Consider the following 21716-nt stretch of genomic DNA (forward strand, 5'->3'; position numbering starts at 1 on the left):
CCTGGGCTCAAGCAATCCTCCTGCCTCAGCCTCCCAAGTAGCTGGGACTACAGACATGAGCCACCACACCTGACCTGTTGTGTACTTCTTATTGCATCACATGAGGAGGCACACAGTGTCAGTTTGTCTCATTACTGATGATTCTGAGCTTGAAGTGGTTAAGGGAATGTGTCCTTATTAATGTCTGCAACACAGCCTGGTGTGGTGGCTCATGCCTGTAATCCCAGTACTTTGGGAAGGTGAGGCAGGCAGATCACTTGAGGTCAGGAGTTCGAGACCGGCCTGGCCAACATGGCAAAACCCCATCTCTACTACAAATACAAAAATTAGCTGGGCATGGTGGCATAGGTCTCGAATTTCAGCTACTCTGGAGGTTGAGGCATGAGAATCGCTTGAACCCAGGAGGCAGACGTTGCAGTGAGCTGAGATTGCACCATTGCACTCCAGCCTGGGTGACAGAACGAGACTCTGTCTCCAAAAAAAAAAAAAAAGCGACGTATCAACATTCCAGTAGTTTTGCATCTTTGTCAATACTTGATCCTTTCAGTCTTCTTAATTTTAGCCATTCTAGGTGGGTTCAGTGGAGTACCATTGGGATTAATTTGCATTTCTCTGATAACATACGAGGAGGTGCATCTTTCTGTATGTTTGTAAGGCTATTCTTTTAGCTTCTCTAGTGAAGTTTATTCAAATCTTTAGCCCTTTTAAAAGATCTAGGTTGTCATCAATTTCATTACTGGGTATACATCCAAAAGGAAACAAGTCATTCTACCAAAAAGACATTTACTCACATGTTCATTGCAGCATTATTCACAATAGCAAAGACATGGAGTCAACCCACAGGTGCCCATCAACGGTTGACTGGATAAAGAAAATGTGGTACACCAACATCTTAGAATACTACACAACCACACAACATGATTAAAAAGAACTAAATCATGTCCTTTGCAGCAATATGGATGCTGCTAGAGGCTATCATCTCAATCAAATTAATGCAGGCACAGAAAACCAAATACCACATGTTCTCACTAATAAGTGGGAGCTAAACATTGGGTATTTGGAAATAAAGATGGCAATAATAGAAACCGGGGGCCACTAGAGGAGGGAAGAAGGGGGTAAGGACTGGAAAACAAACTGTCAGCTACTATGCTCATCAGTACCCAGGTGACAGGATCATTTGTATTCCAAACTTCAGCATCATGCTGTAGCAAACCTGCACATGTACCCCCTGAATCTAAAATAAAAGCTGAAAATAAAACCAAACCTGGGTTGTTTCCCTTCTTATTGGGTTTTAAAAGTTCTTTACATATCCTGGATCAAAATTCATTGTCAAATATATGTATTGGGAGTATTTTCTCCCAGTCTATTGGCTTGCCTTTTCATTCTCTTTCATTTTCCAGTGTCTTTATTTATTTATTCCTTTTTTTTTTTTTTTTTTTTTTTGAGACAGGGTCTCACTCTGGTCGCCCAACCTCGAGTGCAGTGGCATGATCACGGCTCACTGCAGCCTCCATTTCCCGGGCTCAGGTGATTCTCTCACCTCAGTCTCCCGAGTAGCTGGGACCATAGGCGTGCACCACCACCACCAGCTAACTTTTTATAGAGACAAAGCTTGTCCATGTTGCCCAGGCTGGTCTGGAACTCCTGGACTCAAACAAGCAATCTACCCACCTTGGACTCCCAAAGTGCTGGGATTACAGGTGTGAGCCACCACACCTGGCCTCCAGTGTCCTTAAATAATGAGGTTTTAATTTTTGCTCAATGTGAATTATCAAGATTTTTTGTTTTATAGTTTGTGCTTTTGGTGTCCTAAGAAATCTTCACCAACCCAAAGTCACTAATATATTCTCCTATGTTTTATTTTGTAAGTTTTAATGTTTTTGCTTTTATGTTTAGGTCTGTGACTCATTTTGAGATCTTTTTGTGTGTATCGTGTGAGGTAAAGTTCAAGGTTCAAATTTTTCACATTTTCACTTTTTAAAAATTAGGTACAATTTGCATAGGTAGAATTCACCTTTTCTAGGGCTTTTTTTTTCTTTTTTTAAAATGAGACGGAGTCTTGCTCTGTTGCCAGGCTGGAGTGCCGTGGTGCGATCTCGGTTCACTGCAACCTCCACTTTCCGGGTTCAAGCGATTCCCCTGCCTCAGCCTCCCAAGTAGCTGGGACTACAGGCACCCGCCATCATACCCGGCTAATTTTTTGTATTTTAGTAGAGATGGGGTTTCACCATGTTGGCCGGGATGGTCTTGATCTCCTGATCTCGTGATCCACCCACCTTGGCCTCCCAAAGTGCTGGGATTACAGGTGTGAGCCACCGCGCCCGGCCTTTTTTTTTTGAAACAAGTCTCACTCTGTTGCCCAGGCTGGAGTATAGTGGTGTGATCTTGGCTCACCACAACCTCCACCTCCTAGGTTCAAGCAATTCTCCTGCCTCAGCCTCCCGAGTAGCTGGGATTTCAGGCGTGCACCACTGCGCCAGGCTAATTTTTTTTGTATTTTTAGTAGAGACGGGGTTTTGCCACGTTGGCAGGGCTGGTCTTGAACTCCTGACCTCAGATGATCTGCCCACCTAGGCCTCCCAAAGTGCTGGGATTACAAGCATGAGCCACTGTGCCCGGCCCTCTAGTGTGTGTTTTGATACCTGCATAAACAAACCACAGAAACCAAGGGAAAGAACACCTCCATCACCACAAAGATTCCCCCTGCCTCTCTGCAGTGAGCCCATCCTACCACCAAGTCCCCAGATCTGTTTTCTGCTTCTGTTATTTTGCCTTTTCCAAAATGTCATATAAATGGTATCATTTAATATGTAGTCTTTGTGTCTGGCTTTTCACTTAGTGTAACACCTCTGAGATTCATCTATGTTGTTATTTCTATCAGTGATTCATTCCTTTTTATTGCTGAGCAGTATTCCATTGCATGGTTGTACGACGGGTTGGTTTGTTTTTTAAAACCTTCTCACCAGTTGAGAGACATCTGGGGCAATCATGAATATAACTGCTATACACATGTGCGTAAGTTTTTGTGTGAACCTAAGTTTTAATTTCACTTGAGTAGGGAGATGGCTAAGTTATACAGTAATGTATGTTTAACTCAGATAAACTGCATGTTTTCCAGAAAGGCTATAACATTTTACATTCCCACCAATAATGTATGTCTAGTAACTCTGCATCCATATGGGCCCTAGGTATTGTTAGTTTGTAAGTTGTTACCTAAAAAAAAAAAAAAAAATTAGGCCGGGCATGGTGGCTCACACCTATAATCCCAGCACTTTGGGAGGCTGAGGTGGGTGGATCGCTTGAAGTCAGGAGTTCAAGACCAGCCTGGCCAATATGGCAAAACCCCATCTCTACTAAAAACACAAAAATTAGCCAGGCATGGTGGCACAGGTCTGTAATTCTAGCTACTCAGGAGGCTGAGGCATGAAAACCGATTGAACCTGGGAGGCGGAGGTTGCAATGAGCCGAGATCACACCACTGCACTCCAGCCTGGGCGACAGAGTGAGATTCTGGCTCAAAACAAAACAAAACAAAAATTAGCCATTCTAATTGATGTGCAATAAATATCTCACCATCTGCCATGTAGAAATCTTTAGTAAAAGTACTACTGAAATATTCTGCCCATTTTTATTGGGTTGTTTTCTATTATTGAGTTTTGAGAGTTGCTTATATATTCTGGAGCAAGTTCTTGGCCAGTTATGTTTTGCAAATATTTTCTCTGACCCAGTGGCTTTCATTCTTATAACAGTATCTTTAGAAGGGCAAAAGCTCTTAATTTTGATCAGTTTTTAATTTATCTGTTGTACTTTTGGTGTTGTACCTAAGAAATCTTTGCCTAATTTAAGATCTCAAAGATTTTCTGTTTTCTTCTGGAAGTTTTATAGTTATCAACTTTTCCATTTAGGGCTATAATCCATTTGGAGTTAATTTTTTATACGTGGTGTAAAAGGTTGATACTCATATTTAAAATTTCAGTGTGCGATGGTTCCAGCACTATATATTGAAAAGATTCTTCTTTACCTATTGAATTGTCTTGGCACCTCTGTCAAAAACCAATAAACCATATATATGGGTTTCTATTCCTTGACTATAGTGTTACACTGACCAATGTCTGTTCATATAAATCAATCCACAAATAACTATATTTTTATACAACTGTATTTATAGTGTCTTCAATTCAGTAACACAAATCTTCCAAATTTGTTCTTTTTCCAAAATTGTTTTGCTGTGCTAGGTATTTCCACATACATTTGAGTTAGCTTGTCAATTTCTATGACAACAAAAAAACTGTATTGAATCTAAAGATCAATTTGGGAAAAATTATACCATCTTAAAAGTACTGAATCTTTTAAGCCATGAATATGGTATTAGCTGTTTCTGGTCTTTAATTTCTCTCAACCATCTTTTGTAGTGTTTAGTGTATAATTCTTACATGTATTTTGTTAAATTTATCCCTAAGTATCTTTTGCTATTCTGTTCTAAATGATTTTGTAAAAAAACAAATTTGGAATACAACTTTCATACCATAAAGGTCACTCTTTTAAAGTATGCTAATCAGTGGTTTTTAGAATATTCAGACTTGTGCAACTGCCACCACAATCTAATTTTAGAATATTTTAATCACCCACCAAATAAACGTGTATCCATGAGCAATTGGTCCTATTTCCCTCCTCTTCTCAGCCCCTGGCAATCACTGATCTACCTTCTGTCTCTATGGATTTGCCTATTCAAAACAGTTCATAAAAACTGAATCATACTACATGTGGCCTTTTATGACTGGCTTCTTTCACTAAATATGTTTTCAAGGTTCACCATATTACAACATGGATATATCAGTACCTCATTCCTTTTTAGGGCTGAATATTCCATTGTATGGATATACCACATTTTGTTTATCCATTCATCAGCTGATGGACATTTGGGTTGTTTCTACTTTTGGGCTATGAACATTCATGTACAAGTTTCTGTATAGATGTATGTTTTAATTTCTCTTGGGTATATATATATCCAGGAGTGAAACTGCTGGGTCAAATGAAAACTCCATGTTTAACATTTTGAGAAATGGCCAAACTGTTTTCCAAAGTGGCTGTACCATTTTACATTCCCACCAGCAAAGTATAAGTTATAATTTCTCAACATTCTCACTAATATTTATTATCTGTATTTCTCATTATCTATAATAGACATCCTAACAGGTGTGGAGTGGTTCTGATTTGCATTTACCTCATGATGACTAATAATGTACAGCATCTTTGCATGTGCTTACTGACCACTTGCATCTTCTTTGGACAAATGTCTATTCACACGCTTTGCTCATATTTTAACTGGGTTATCTTTTTATTATTAAAGTATAAGAGTTCTTTAAATATGCTGGATACAAGTCCCCAATAAATCTGATTTTTAACATTGTTTTCCATTCATTGGTTATCTTTTCACTTTCTGATGGTATCATGTACAGCACGAAAATTTTTTATTTTGAAGTCCAATTTATTTTTTCCTTTGTCACTCATGCTTTTGATAGCATATCTAAGAAATAACTTGTAATCCAAGGTCATGAAGATTTATGCCCACGTTTTCTCTAAGAGTTTTTTAGTTTTAGCTTTTACATTTAGGATGACAGATCAATTTCAAATTAATTATTTTATATGGTGTGAGGTAGGAGTCCAGCTTCATTCTTTTGCTACTCACTTAAAGTGTAATGTAGAAATCCCTTAATACAAAAACCCAAATGCCCAACTGCTATTTTCAAAATATGCTTACGATTTTATATGCTTTTAAAATGATCATAGCAATCATTCTCTGTATTAAAACAAGCTACATGTGTATTTCCTTACTCTGGCGGACAGAGCCCAGAAGCAATGACACTCCAGCAGCAAAGAACATACCTAGTACCCAGATTGGTTTCTCGTACCATTCTCCAAGAAAAAGGAACCAAGGCTCCTTGGAGAAATGGCTGATTCTAGTACTGGGGCAGGAAATATACAAGATGAGTCTGGAGTATCTTGTAGTGCCAGAAAGTAAGAAAGTGCTAAAAAGAAAGGGGGCAGAGAGGGAGGGAGAAAAAAAGAGAGAAAAGACATTTATGTCAAAGGAACACACAAGCTAACTGAAAAAGTTCCCAATGACCAAAGCAGGAACATTTTGAGCAACATAATAGTACTGGCTTGTAACCCAAAGTATAAAATATATATCCATGGGTCCATACTGATAATTAAATGATTGAATAAATAGAGAAGAAGAGACAAATTTCCCTTGAAGAATTCCCAATTAATTTATGTAGATTCTCTACCCTGAAGGAGGGAGACCATAACTCCCCACTCATGTGTAGACTGCACACAGTGACGCCTTTCCAAAGAGTATAGTATTGAAAGGAGGAAAAAAAAGAAGAACTTTACAGTGTAGAAACCTGAAAAGAATCGACCAGGTGATAAAGGCTTTTATCAGTAGTGATAAATCATGTTGATAGCATGTACCACTAACAGGATGTGATGAAAGTCACACTTTGCCCCTGTGGTCTCCCTCCTCAAAACCAGTAACACCGGTCTAAACACAAAAAGAAAAAACATTAGGCAAATTCCAAAAGAGGGGTATCCTATAAAATACTTGCCCAGTACTTCTGAAAACTGTGAAGGTTATCAAAAGCAAAGTAAAAAGAGGTTGAGGCCAGAGGAGTGCTTGATACCAGATTTAGCAACATAGCGATACTCTCTAAAAAACTTTTAAAAATTTGCCAGGCACAGTGGTGCTTGCCTGTGGTTCCCAGCTACACATTTCGGCCCAGGAGTTCATAGGTGATCATGCCACTGAACTCTAGCCTGGATGACAGAGCAAGACTCTGTCTCTAAAAAACAAAACTGCAACAACAAAAACAACAAACTAAGCTGGAAAAACTGTCATAGATAAGAGGAGACAGAAAAAGACATTAAGTAAATCTATGGAAATCTGAATAAACTATAGGCTTTAGTTAATAATAATGTATTAATATTGGTTCATTAACTGTAGCAAATATCCCGTACCAATGTAAGATGGTAACAATAGGGAAAACTAGGTGGGGGGTGTATGGGAACTCTATACTATGTTCCTGATTTTTCTGTAAATCTAAAACAGTTCCCAAAAATGAAGTCTACATTTAAAAAAATGTAAGCCATGCTAAATCTAAACACAACTTCCTAAGCGTTAGAATAATTATTGATCTAATTTATAAATACCAGGGGTTTCTGGGGGAAAGAGGGTGTTCCTTATAAATCACTTCTTGAACAGGCAAGGAATTATTATACCTAACTGGTTTCCTTGCCTCTGCTCTTGCCCCTCTTTCCCCTCATCCTCAGCCTGAGTCATTCTCTTAAAAAGGTAAAATCAAATCATGAAAAACTTTCCAACGGCTTCCCACCTCACAAGAGTCACAATTTCTTACAAAGTTCTCAAGGCACTACATGATCTAGTTGCTGCTCCCTTACACGTCTGATTTTAGCTCCTATTTTTTACTCCCAGCCACACAGATCTCTTGCCTTTTCCCTCAAACTCACTCCTCATTTCCCCTTAGGTCTCTGCTTAAATTTCACCTCTCAAGATTTCCCTGACCACCTCATATAAAACTCCTTATTCTGTCCTCTCTCTCCACATGCCCTAACCCTCTTTATTTTTCTCCATGCATTTATAAACACTCAACATGTTATATATATTAACTATATATAGTATGCTACTTTGCCCAGTATGCACTGAAAGGTAAACTCCTTAAGGACAGGGCCTTTGCTTTATTCACTGGTACATCCCAAGCACCCAGAATAGTACGTGGTACACAGTAGGTACTCATAAATAATTACAACCCATGTACAGTTTCGGAAGAGAAATCAGCTTCAAGTTAGAGCTCAATTATCTCTCAAACTTCTACTGAGTGCCTACTTGACTGGGCAGGCATCCTGTTAAGGACTAGGGAGTCAAAAATGAAAGATTAAGCCAGTAGGTCAGTCCATGCTAATTAAAAACTGAATTATCTGAGACTTACTATTATTAATTTTAGGCATTATATAAGGATTTCATTTAAGGCCAAAACCTACTTGAGCTACCATCTAATGATATTAATTACTGAAGCACAAAACAAGAGAGCTCTACATTGCAAGTCACAAAGAGCGATACAGAGAAATGCTGTTTTTTGTTTTGTTTTGTTTTGTTTTGTTTTGTTTTGAGACAGAATCTCACAGTCACCCAGGCTGGAGTGCAATCGCACAATCTCAGCTCACTGCAACCTCCACCTCCGGGGTTCAAGTGATTCTCCTGCCTCAGTCTCCCAAGTAGCTGGCACTATAGGCCCGTGCCACCACGCCCAGTTAATTTTTGTATTTTTAGTGGAGATGGGGTTTCACCATGTTGGCTAGGCTAGTCTTGAACTCCTGACCTCAAGTGATCTGCCCACCTCGGCCTCCCAAAGTGCTGGGATTACAGACATGAGCCGCCACACCTGGCCATAAAATAGGGTTTTTTGGTATCTTATGTTCAATGGGATAAATATTACATTTGACATAAAGTTAGCTGTGAATAAAGCAATAGTAGTTAACTGAATTAAGAAAATATTAATAAAATCTCATGTCTCCCTCAAAAAGTTAAACATCATTACCACATGACCCAGCAACTCTACTCCCATATACCCATCAGAATGGAAACATGTTCACACAAAAACTTGTACATAAATGTTCATAGCAACATTATTCATAATAGTCAAAAAGTGGAAACAATCCAAATGTGCAAAAACTAATAAATGAATAAACAAAATGTGATGTAGTCAAACAAAGGAATATTATTCACCCACAAAGAGGCACAAAATACTGATACATGCTACAACCTGGAGGAATCTGGAAGTACTATGCTAAATGAAAGAAGCCAAACACAAAAGACCACATATAATTCCATTTAGAGTCATGCCCGGCTGGGCATGGTGGCTCACACCTGTAATCCCAGCACTGTGGGAGGCCGAGGTGGGTGGATCACCTGAGGTCAGGAGTTCGAGACCAGCCTGGACAACATGGCAAAACCCCATCTCTACTAAAAATACAAAAATTAGCTGGGTGTGGTGGCATGCATCTGTAGTCCCAGCTACTCAGGAGGCTGAGGCAGAAGAATCGCTTGAACCCGGGAGGTGGAGGTTGCAGTGAGCTGAGATCACGCCACTGCACTCCAGCCTGGGCAACACAGCGAGACTCCGAGACTCCATCTCAAAAAAAAAAAAAATAGAGTCTTGCCCAATGTAACAATGTTTCAATCAACAGACCACATTTACAACTTACAATACCTTATTTTTACTGTACCTTTTCTATGTTTAGGGGTGTTTAGATACACAAATACTTACCGTTGTGTTACAACTGCCTAGAGTATTCAGGGCAGTAAGATCCTGTACAGGTTTGTAGCCTAGGATTGACAGATCATACCATATAGCCTAGGTGTGTATAGTCTACACCATCTAGGTTTGTGTAAGTATACCCTAAGATGTTTGCACAGTGATATAATTGCCTAACGACACATTTCTCTGAACATACCCCTTTTGTCAAGTGATGCATGGCTATACATGAAATGTCCCAAACAAGCAAATCCATGGAGACAGATTACTGCATTTGCCAGGGTCTGGGGAGAGGGGAAACTAGGAAAAGACTGCTACCGGGTATGTGTTTCTTTATTAGGTAATGAAAATGCTCTAGAAATTAGATAATGGTGATGGTTGTACAACCTTGTGAGTATTCTAAAAATTATTGAATTGTGTGCTTTAAAATGGTCACTCATCCATGTAAATTATATCAGTAAAAATTATATTCATCCGGCCAAGCACGGTGGCTCATGCCCGTAATCCCAGCATTTTGGGAAGCCGAGGCAGGCGGATCACCTGAGGTCGGGAGTTGGAGACCAGCCTGACCAACATAGAGAAACCGTCTCTACTCAAAATACAAAATTAGCTGGGTGTGGTGGGGCATGCCTGTAATCCCAGCTACTCGGGAGGCTGAGGCAGGAGAACCGCTTGAACCCGGGAGGTGGAGATCACACCACTGCACTCCAGCCTAGGCATCAAGAGTGAAACTCTGTCTTAAAAAAAAAAAATTATATTCATCCAACCTTAGTGATCATTTTTAATTTTTCATGAACTATGCAACACTACCAAACAAGAAGGTGGTTTCTAGATAAGCCTTGCTGTCATGCATGTATTCAATCTTTTATGGTTGGCCCATCTCCATATACCATATAATAATGTTTTTAAAAAATCTGTATGCTTTATGGTTTTAAAATCAATTTCAGAAGGTATTAATCCTAGCAATAATAATCTGATAGTACTGGTCTGTTGAGATTGTTTATTTTTTAATCAAAAGCCAGAATTTCTTTTTTATAATCCTAAAAGGAAAAAGCACGCCTCAAAACATGGTCTTGATTTCTAATTCCCACGTTTGGACCAGTATAGACTCATCTTTGAATATATGTACATTTATGTAAGATAGGACCTACTATGCCCAGTATAGCCCTTCTTAATCCCCAAGCCCTAGGTAGTCGTGGTAGGGAGAGAATAGTGAACTTTTACCATCACCTTACAAACTCCAAGTATTATCTCAGCTAAATCCTAGAGTAGAATGAACCGAACGAACCAAGTCTCAATCTTCATATTCCCAGCCCTAGCATAAAACAAATCTTCCATCTTCTCCCCACACACTCATGAGTAAGGTATGAAATTGAGGACAAGGTAGGTTAGAATTTTGCAAAGGGAAGTATCATCTTCTTTCAGTCACTGTCACATTTTAAAAAAAAATTTATAATTTTCTCAAAAAACCAAAACAGGCCAGGTGCAGTGGCTCACACCCATAATCCCAGCACTTTGGGAGGCCAAGGCTGGAGGATTGTTTGAGTCCAGTAATTCAAGATCAGCCTGGGCAACACAGTGAGACCCCATTTCTACAAAAAATAATTAGCTGGGCATAGTGGCACCTGTAGTCCCAGCTACTCAGGGGACTAAGGTGGGGGGATGGCTTCAGCCCAGCAGGTCAAAGCTACAGTGAGCCATGATCAGGCCGCTGCACTTCAGCTTGGGCAACAGAGCGAGACTGTCTCAAAACAAAAACAACAACAACAAAAATTAAAACAAACCAACAAAGATTAGTTATCTGGTTACCACTCTCTACACTGTTTAAGTATGACCATTTTTTAGTCAACTTCACTATAACAAAGAAAATTAATTTCTAAAGGAGATATAGCTGAGGCAAAAAATTCATCTAAAATGTCCACTCATGTAATGAAGATGGTATATGACTGTAGGATAAAATGCTTTTAAATATATGCTCTTATGGTTTATATCCAGATATTAATAACATATAAACCTATTCCTTGGGTAGCCTACTCATGTCTATGATGCTTAAGAAATAAAACACATTCCAGGTTTAAAAATCAATTAGCAAATGTTTCATGAAATACGTTAAATCTGAGAAAACAAGCCAGTACTTGCACACAAGTAATAAGTTACTTAAGCACTGAATAAATGATTTTGCCTTAAGTAGTCATATCACTTCATTCTTTTTTTGTTAAATAATTTGGTCACAAATACCTAGAATATAATAAAAATATAATTCTCTTTAAGCTTTGAAAATACTGTTACAGTTTTAGGTATATCAGCTTTTCATAGTTGAGAAAGATAAACATTATGGATTGGAAGTTAGGAGCCCCAAATTCCAGTCCTGATTCTGCAAATAAATGCTACAAGACTTTGAGCAAAGTACATAATCTTGTAGAATACTTGTTTTCCTACTTATAAAGCCTAATGTTCTTTGTAGTTCTAATATTCTCAGTTAAGATAAATATTTTTACTTCATTTAGCACACAGTATTCTTTGGTATAAAATCCGAATAGAAATAAACACTAAGTCCACTGAATTAAGTCTGCATGGAACTCTAGCATATACCTATCCCATTGATACCTAAATGCCAAATATTTTAAAATCTTTCTTTTAGCTAATCCAGTTTGATAATTTAAAAGCAAAAACATGTAGCCTAAGAATAATCAGCTTTTATTAAGAAATTATCATGAATTTGAAAAAATAAACTAAGGAATTTGAAACAACTGTGTAACAGCTGTATAAAAGCACAGCTCTGCAAACAGGCTAGAGGATTCAAATCCAGTTCTATATAAATTCTGTGACTTAGAGGCTAGCCACACAGACAATTAGTTAGACTTAACCAAGTCTCCGTTTCCTCAACAGTAAAATATGGGTAATAGTAACACCTACCTTCATCAGTTTCTTGTGAGAGTAAACAATAAAGCATATACGGTCAGCAGCAACTAGCAGAGTCCAGCAATTGGCGCATAATGAATGCTGAATCAATGCTATTATTGTTGCACCTAAAGGTAAGGTCTGCATTTATACAACTGACATTTACTGACTGCCAAGTGTTATGCTAGGAACTAGAGAAATAAAAGAGCATAAGTAAATAAACATAACACAATCTGGGAAGACTTCCTCTAGGACATGACAACTGAGTATTAAAAGGAAGAGGAGAGACCGGGCGCGGTAGTTCGCACCTGTAATCCCAGCACTTTGGGAGGCCAAGGTAGGCGGATCATGAGGTCAAGAGATCGAGACCATCCTGGCTAACACGATGAAACCCCGTCTCTACTAAAAAAAATACAAAAAATTAGCTGGGCATGGTGGTGGGCACCTGTAGTCCCAGCTACTCAGGAGGCTGAGGCAGGAGAATGGCGTGAACCCAGGAGGTGGAGCTTGCAGTGAGCCGAGATCACGCCACTGTACTCCAGCTGGGCGACAGAGCGAGACTCCGTCTTAAAAAAAAAAAAAGGAAGAGGGGAAATTATCCAGGGAAAGAAGAAGAAAAGAAGGTACCAAGAAGATAAAAATCACATATATGAAGACCTAGAAATATCCCTAAGATGGCACATTAGAACTGTAGTAACTCAGCATGGTTGTATTGGAGAACAGGGATATGAGGTAGACAGGAACCAAACTATGGAATATTACATACAAAAATAAGGATCTCACATTTTATCTTCAAGGGAATCAAGAGCCTCTCAAGAATTTTAGTAAGAGTTAAATTTATACTTTTTTGAGACAGGGACTTGCTCTGTTGCCCAGGCTGGAGTGCAGTGGTGTGATCATAACTCACCCTAGGTGTGACCTTCCAGGCTCAAGCAATCCTCCCACATCAGCCTTCTGAGTAGCTGGGACCAAAGACGTGCGACACCATGCCTGGCCAGTTTTTTAAATATGTTTTTATAGAGACAAGGTCTCCCTATGTTGCCCAGGCTGGTCTTGAACTCCTGGACTCGAGCGATTCTTCCACCTCCACCTCCTAACGTGCTGGGATTACAGGCGTGGGCCAATTTGCCCGGCCTAAAGAATGGTTTGTAACCAGGTGTGCCCATCAGCATCACCTGGTTAGTTTTTTCAAGCTATATACATCCAGATCTCCCTTTCAGAAATTATTGATTAGTAGTTCTGACATGTGACATGGGACCCTGTAAGTTCACTCTGAAAAGTTCAAAAGAATCACTGTCTTAGATAATCTGATAAATACTGCGCAGAACACAGCAAACCTTAAAGAGAGAAGGACAAGATCCTACTGCAGAAATCCAGGTAAGAAATTATGAGGGCAAAACAATGGCAATAACTAGATACTTAGGAATTCTTAAAAAATACAATTGAGAAGACCTGCAGGGAAGACAGAGGGATCATGAATGACAGTGAGCCACCCATAAGGCTGAACAAACATGGACGGTTTCAATTCTGAAAGCACTGAGTTTGAGGTGTTAAAGAGACATATTGTGAGAAAAAATTGAAAGAGGGCTAATGAATATTCCTACTTAGGACTCAGAAGAGAAATCTGAGCTGGAAATAAATAATTGGGGATCATGACAAATTGAGTGTTTTTTGAAGTCATGGAAGTAAATGAAAATGTCCAAGAGTGAGTCAAATCAGAAGTGGGCTAAGGACAGAAATTATAGAGACACTGCTTTACACATATGACCAATAATATTAATTTCCTGCTTCTCAAGGATGTTACTTATCTGCAAATCAAAATTCCTTGCAACTCAACTGAAGTACCACTCTTCCCTCTTCCACTTAAGATATCACAGAAATAAATGAGTAATAATACTATTATAGGGTGTATTAGTCCATTTTCACACTGCTATAAAGAATGACGTGAAACTAGGTAACTTAAAAAGAGGTTTAATCGACTTACAGTTCACCATGGCTGGAGAGGCCTTAGGAAACTTACAATCATGGCAGAAGGTGAAGGGAAAGCAAAGAATGTCTTCACAAGGTGGCAGGAGAGACAGCAAGCGCAAGGGAAACTGCCAGTTTTAAACTGTCAGATCTCGTGAGAACTCCTTTACTATCATGAGAACAGCATGGTGGAAACCACCCCTATGAGCCAGTTACCTTCCACGAGGTCTGTCCTGACATGTGGGGATTACAATTTGAGATGAGATTTGGGTGGGGACACAGAGCCAAACCATATCACAGGGATCAACTCTATCTTATTTAAAGACAATGAGTAATCATTCATAACTTGGTACTTTTTTTTTTATTTCTTCTAAAAAATAATGCGATACATGTGCAGAACATACAGGTTTGTTACATAGGTATACATATGCCATGGTGGTTTGCTGCACCTACTGACCCATACTCTAAGTTCCCTACCGTCTTCCCCCACCACCCCCAACAGGCCCTGGTGTGTGTTGTTCCCCTCTCTGCATCCGTATCACAACTTGGTACTTTTAAAATCAATTACCTGAGATGTAGATTTAAGGGACAGGTAGAGGAAGAGGAAACCATAAGGAAGAATAAGAAAGCTTAACTAAAAACTTGAGAGGAAAACCATGAATGTCTCCAAAAATCAAGGGAACTTTAAGTTTCAAGAAAGGAGAACTGCTGCAGTAAGATTAGATAGCTAGAGAAACTGTTTGAGGAGACAGTAATAATAAATCAAGCATAGCTATAACACACATATTACATATACATTACCTATACAATTATTACATTGTACTATCTCCTCCCACAACCCCTTGCACTACAAAGTTCTGTGGACCAGAAGGCTAGAACCAAAACAGAAAAAGCCAACTGGAACAATAAAGTAGCTATAACAGTGGCATGAGGGAGGTAGGAAAAGGCAGGGAACAGGAAGAAGAAAGTGTTTGTAAATCCTAATTTATGGCCTAGATTTAAAATGTCCATTTTGATTTTTACTCTATTTACCTTTGATCTTAAAGTTTTTGTTTAAAAATTCTCATTATATTGGCAGTGTAGCTGCAGAACATTTCTAACGTATCCATCTCAACATGCTCAACATTATTTTCAAGGGAAAATTTCAACTTAAGTCTCTATGTCTTTACTGAGTATATGCATGCAAAAGGTTATGAGTGAAAGGCACACAAAATGACAAAGTTCCTGCCATCATGACCTATTGTTAACTATGGAGGATTAAACAGCATACAAGTGTCCAGCCAATTCTACAAAATAGAATAAAACAAATATACGGCAGAGCAGGGTAAACAATTTATTCAACAAATATTAGATGTTATGTACCAGGCAATGAGCAAGGCACTGGGGATATCATAAAAGACAGGATAAGTCTTTGAAGAGCTTACAGTTTAGTTGTGAGACAGGGTGGTAAATAAAAGGAAACCAACTAATAAAACAATTATAAACTCTAACAAATGAATAAAGAAGAAAAAAGTCTAAATATAGAGATTATGGGAGAAATAGGACACAGTAATCAGCAATGCCTCCTGAAGAAGGGATCTTAAGCAAGCCCTGCCCCAAACCAAAGGAAGAGAAAGAACAGTTAGGAAAAGGCCTGAAGTGGGAAGAGTCTAGAACACAGAGAAGCTGAAAGAAGACCAGCATATTGTGAGTGTAATAAGGGAAGTGGGTGAGCAGTAGGAGATCCGTGGAAAGGTAGTAGTAAAGGGTCAGACATGGAAAGCCTTGTGGGCACAATGAGTCTGGATTTCATTCCAACTGCAATGGAAAACCAAAGGATTTTTAAGCATGGGAGTGTCTAAATTACATTTTTTAAACATAGCTACCTGCTACACAACTTACCTTAGTTTCCAAACTAAAATCCCTACCAAGGGAATCCTAAAATCAAAATACACCTTATAATGTCATGACCACACCCCCCCATACACACATGACTACCCAAGTAGCTCCAAGTTTCATGAGAAATTGCTTTTAAAATAAATGTTAAAGCATCTAGAGTTTAGGACGGGTGCAGTGGCTCATGCCTGTAATTCCAACACTTTGGGAGGCCGAGGTGGGTGGATCATCTGAGGTCAGGAGTTCGAGACCAGCCTAACCAATGTGGCAAAACCTCGTCTCTACTAAAAATACAAAAAAACTGGCCAGGCATGGTGGTGTGCGTCTGTAGTCCCAGCTACTTGGGAGGCTGAGGCAGGAGAATTGCTTTAACCCAGAAGGCGGAGGTTGCAGTGAGCCAAGATCGTGCTACTGCACTCCAGCTTGGGCCACAAGAACGAAACTCTGACTCAAAAAAAAATGATCTAGAGTTTAATGAACTTGGCTACCAACTGCTGAATAATCTCACGTCATCTTTTAGTTTCAAAAAAAAATCAGTGAAAATATCAAATCGATAAAGCTGTTGATGATAAAAGATACTTCCCTTCCTTGAACCCAATTTTAGAGAAAATAGAGGCAGAAGAGACAGATGAGTCAAACACGCTAAACTTTTCAAGAAATGAATGAGCAATAATAAAAAAGACAATCACAAGTGTGGCACAGACATGGGGAAATTGGAACATCCACATATTTCTTTTCATTTTTTGAGATGGAGTCTTGCTCTGTTGCCCAGGCTGGAGTGCAGTGGTGCGATCTCAGCTCACTTCAACCTCTGCCTCCTGGGTTCAAGCGATTCCCCTGCCTCAGCCTCCCAAGTAGCTGGGACCATAGGCATGTACCACCATGCCCAGCTAATTTTTATATTTTTAGTAGAGATGAGGTTTCGCTCTGTTGGCCAGGTTGGTCTTGAACTTCTGAGCTCACATGAGCTGCCCGTCTCAGACTCCCAAATTGCTGGGATTACAGGCGTGAGTCACTGCGCCTGGCCCATATATTTCTGATGGGAATATAAAATGGTACAGCCACTTTAGGAGACAGAAAGCTGGCAATTCCTCAAAATGTTAAACATAAATTTGCAAGAGTTCCACTCCCAGATACCTACCAAGGAAACATGTTCATACAAAGTGTTACATGCAGATGTCCATAGCAGCATTATTTGCAATAACCAAAAAGTGGAAACAACCCAAATGTCCATCAAAAGAGTTCAGATAAACAAAATGTGCTGTGTCTATGCAATGAAGTATTATTCGGTCATATACATCATTAATGATCTTTACCAAAAATCCTATTTTATTTTGTATAAATGATACAGTCAAGTTGGTTAAACAGAAGATGTTTGTTTTCACTAAGCAAGGTCAAATTAGTAGTATGGAATTTCCTATCGAGTGGGGTGGCAGAGTGTATTAAAAAACCAATATATCAGTTCCAAACAGTATTCACAACAAAAAGAGACAGATGTTGGCATTTGTAACAGATGCCCAAGAAAAATACTGCCAAAGTCAAGGCAGCTAAGAGTTTCTGTCTGCTGTTTCACAGGGAAATAATGAAATGTGATGGTGATATGGCATATGCTTGGCTACATCCATGATAACAAGAGCCACCAAGGCCTGGATTGGACAACTCCAAAATTGCATTTCATCATCTTCCTTTTCTATTTGTGTCGTCATTTGCATTATCACTCTTTCTTCTGAACAAAGACAAGATTTTTAGGTCCCAAGTTTTCCCCTTATTTCCAATATTTCAGTATTTTTTTTGTAATGCTTTCCTTTTGAGAAAGTGTCTCATTCTGTTGCCCAGGATGGAGTAGAGTGGTGATCATGGCTCATTGCAGCCTTGACTTCCTGGGCTCAAGTGATTCTCCTGCCTCAGCCACCTGAGTAGCTGGGACTCCAGGTGCATGCCACCATGCTCAGCTAATTATGTATTTTTTGTAGAGATGAGGGTCTCCCTATGTTGCCCAACCTGGTCTCAAACTCCTGGGCTCAAGAGATCCGTGCCTGCCTTGGCCTCCCAAAGTGCTGGGACTACAGGTGTGAGCCACCGTGCCCAGCCTATGTTTTTCTTTTAAAAGAAATACATCCATTATTTTGTGTTTGCATGTACTAACTACCCGTAAATACCAGGCATGTTTATTTAAGAGACAGACAAAAGTGGTTATATGGGCCCTGGATGGTTATCTCTTATTTTGGCTACAAAGGAATGAATAAAAATGAACTAACATATAGCTGGTTACTTCTCAACATATAACACAGTTCATATTTCCATGATTCAAATGTATGGGTGCTATGAAATGTTTTTTTCAGCTTTTTCAATGTATCTTTTTGTTCGTGGCTTAGTCTTTCATTTACCAAATTAAATTTTCTCCCTTGTTTCAGAAAACTGTAGAGCCAATTTTTCACTACATCACAATTTTATGTATTATTATTAACATAGTCTATTATTTCTGGCATTAGATAAAGGAAATCTGTCTAAAAATACATTTATCACAATTCACATCTGGATATCAACTAGAATTACAGACAAACGTTTTCATATCTTTGGTTTAATACAATAATTTAATAACATTTTAGGGTAGAAAAGAATATTTTCAGGTGGATCAAAATCCAAAATTGTATTATTCATTTTACACTCAGTGTGCTGTTCTTTCCTTACAAACTTTTAGAAAAGTAATCTGAAATCATCTAGAAGCTTAAAAAGTTTGATGCTTCTGTTTTCCTAAGGAAATGTCCACAAATTTGTAAGCCAAAGACTTATAATAAAACCAGTAGTATTTTATCCTGTTGTAAGTGTACTATACTACTTAATACTATTTTAAGTGTACTATACTATTAGAAGATTGTCTTCAAGTACTAAAACCAATAAAATATGTATAGGTTGCCTTAAAATATCCTACCTATTGTAGTTATGTCAAAAAAAATTTAAGTCTTTATCTTTCAGAGTTCTGTTTCATACTATGGTTGAAAGAGATACATAGCCTGAAATATGCTTTGAAATGATACATGGCAGTAGGGAGAGAATGTAGGGATATGCATGAAAGAAGACTGACCATGTGCTAAAATTGTTGAAGGTGGGTAATGGATACTCAGGGGTTCATTATACTTTTCTCTCTATATTTGTTTGGTTTGAAATTTTATGTAAAAGTGTTGTTGTTGGCCAGGTGCAGTAGCTCATGTTGATAATCCCAGCACTTTGGGAGGGTCAGGCAGGAGGGTCACTTGAGCCCAGAAGTTTGAGACCACCCTGAGAAAATAGCAAGACCCCATCTCTACAATGAACAAAAACAAAAATAAACCCGAATTTAGCCAGGCATGGTGGCACATGCCTGTAGTCCTAGCTACCTGGGAGGCTGAGGTGGGAGGATCGCTGGAATGCTGAAGCTTCAGGTTACAGTGAGCCACTGCACTCTAGCCTGGATGACAGAATAAGACCCTGTCTCTTAAAAAACGGAGTTTTGCTCTTGTTGCCCTGGCTGGAGTGCAGTGGTGCCGATCTCGGCTCACTGCAACCTCTGCCTCCCAGGTTCAAGCGATTCTCCTGCCTCAGCCTCCCAAGTAGCTGGGATTACAGGCATGCGCCACCACACCTGGCTAATTTTGTATTTTCAGTAAAGACAGGGTTTCACCATATTAATCAGGCTGGTCTTGAACTCCTGACCTCAAGTGATCCACCCGGCTCAGCCTCCCAAAGTGCTGGGATTACAGGTGTGAGCCACCATGCCCAGCCCAATTTTTTTTAACTTAAAAAAAAAAAAAAAAAAAAAAACTAAAACTAAAAAATACTTTTTTATAGTAGAGAAAATCAACTTTAAGGTGGCTAATTCTTGTTCTGCATTATTAATTCACAACAAAGGCTAATGTAAAGGAAGAAATTATAATGAATTTTAGAGGAGTATATATTTTGAAACGTTACACACTAAAAAAAATTATAACATATTAATCAAACGTCGTAACACACAAGTTTACTATCTTTTAAATTTTCCCTAATAAGCATATCTGTTAAGAGCAAATAGTAGACATACTGTGAAATATGCTTGATATCTATGAGGATGGTGCTAACATGACCTTCTTAAGAGGCAGCCCAGTAGATCAAGGTTAATTAGCTGGTATACTAAATTAGCTTTTAAAAGCAAGTTTGGAACTTTCAACTCCTATGCCTTATTAAAACACAACTTACAAGTCTTAGAAACAATTCTAATCATTACCATGTTAGAGGATCAGATTTGAGTCAAAAACTTGCTGTTTAAAAAAAAGTAATATAAAGGTATTAACAAATAGTAAAAGGCCATCTCTAAGTTTTGGGTTTCTTGAGGAGTTGGGGTTTCTGGCTTAGGCACAGTTCCACTTAATTCCCATCCTTCCGAAGGGTTCACACTTTTACTCTGACATCATTCCACCAGTCCCTTGTGGCTCTGGCCAAATCAAACTCTGACTTGAAGTAGTTTGATGTCTAAAGTTTATGTGAGAATAGTACCAGCTGCTTTACCACAGTAATCTTCATCTTGCAGTTTTGCTCAACATGAGAAATGTTTTAAAATGTCAAGCCATCTAATTTAAGCAGATCCAAGCAAAAGCATTTTAGCTTATCCACATATTTGTGTTTGCTTCACTGGGTCAGACAAATCTGGTCTCAAGTTACTTAAACAGGATCAGTGATCACACAGTAATGAGCATGACGGCATTAGGCCATATGAAAATTTCATTATTTTATGTTTAGTTACACCCCACAAATGCCTACATGCCTAGCAACATAGGACAAGCTACACAGTCAGGATCCCTAAGGAGTTTTTAACTTACAGAGGCCAAATTTAAACTCTGAAATATTAGACAAGTAAAAGCAGAATATCCCCCATTAAACATATTCTTTATTAAATCAATATTCATTGAACACTTATTATATGCCACGCAAGTGGGGGAAAACACAACTGAAGTTCTACTGTCAAAAAACACCCCAACTAAAGGACAGAGACTACAATAAACAAGAACAGAGAAGTATTTATATCAAGGATTGATAAATTTTATGAAGAAACCTTAAGCAGGGTCGACGGTGATGGGAGTGCGTACCATTCTTTTGAGGGTGCTAAGCAGAGGCCACTCATCAACATGAGGAAGTCATGCAGATTATCTCAGGGAAAAGTGGTCCTGGCACAGGAAAAAGCACAGAGACCCTAGATAAGAGCATTCCTAACACCATTCAAGGAACGTGAAAAAACTGTGTTTCACTCAAAGATAAAAGAGAAGATGGTTCTGCAAAAAAAAAAAAAAAAAAAAAAAAGCAAAATGAGTGGATATGCTGAAACCAGGCCCACATCCTCTCATTTACCTCTTCATATTATACAGCATCCATACACATATTCATATTCACTGCTAGCACATTAAGAAATGCTTACTACTGGCTGGGCGCAGTGGCTCACACCTGTAATCCCAGCACTGTGAGAGGCCGAGGTGGGTGGATCACAAGGTCAGGAGTTAGAGACCAGCCTGGCCAGCATGGTGAAACCTCATCTCTACTAAAAATACAAAAATTAGCTGAGCATGGTGGCGCGTGCCTGTAATCCCAGCTACTCAGGTGGCCAAGGCAGGAGAGTCGCTTGAACCTGGGAGT

The 21716-nt window shown here is 38.9% G+C and overlaps 1 protein-coding gene across 8 annotated transcripts in view; it reads right to left on the reverse strand.

The window, feature by feature from the left end:
• The window catches only part of QSER1 (glutamine and serine rich 1), an 81226-nt gene that overhangs the window by 48058 nt on the left and 11452 nt on the right, over positions 1 to 21716 (reverse strand). The window contains exon 1 of one of the 8 annotated variants that reach the window (XM_055281991.2): positions 792 to 815. The exons of the other annotated variants lie outside the window; for them this stretch is intronic. Coding sequence (XP_055137966.1) covers positions 792 to 799 — 8 coding nt within the window. The 5' untranslated portion in view covers positions 800 to 815. Of the gene's footprint in view, positions 1 to 791; positions 816 to 21716 lie in introns of those variants that run through there. 8 annotated transcript variants of the gene reach the window in all.

This window comes from Symphalangus syndactylus, chromosome 6 (genome assembly GCF_028878055.3).
Source record: "Symphalangus syndactylus isolate Jambi chromosome 6, NHGRI_mSymSyn1-v2.1_pri, whole genome shotgun sequence".
In the NCBI taxonomy this organism is placed as follows: domain Eukaryota; kingdom Metazoa; phylum Chordata; class Mammalia; order Primates; family Hylobatidae; genus Symphalangus; species Symphalangus syndactylus.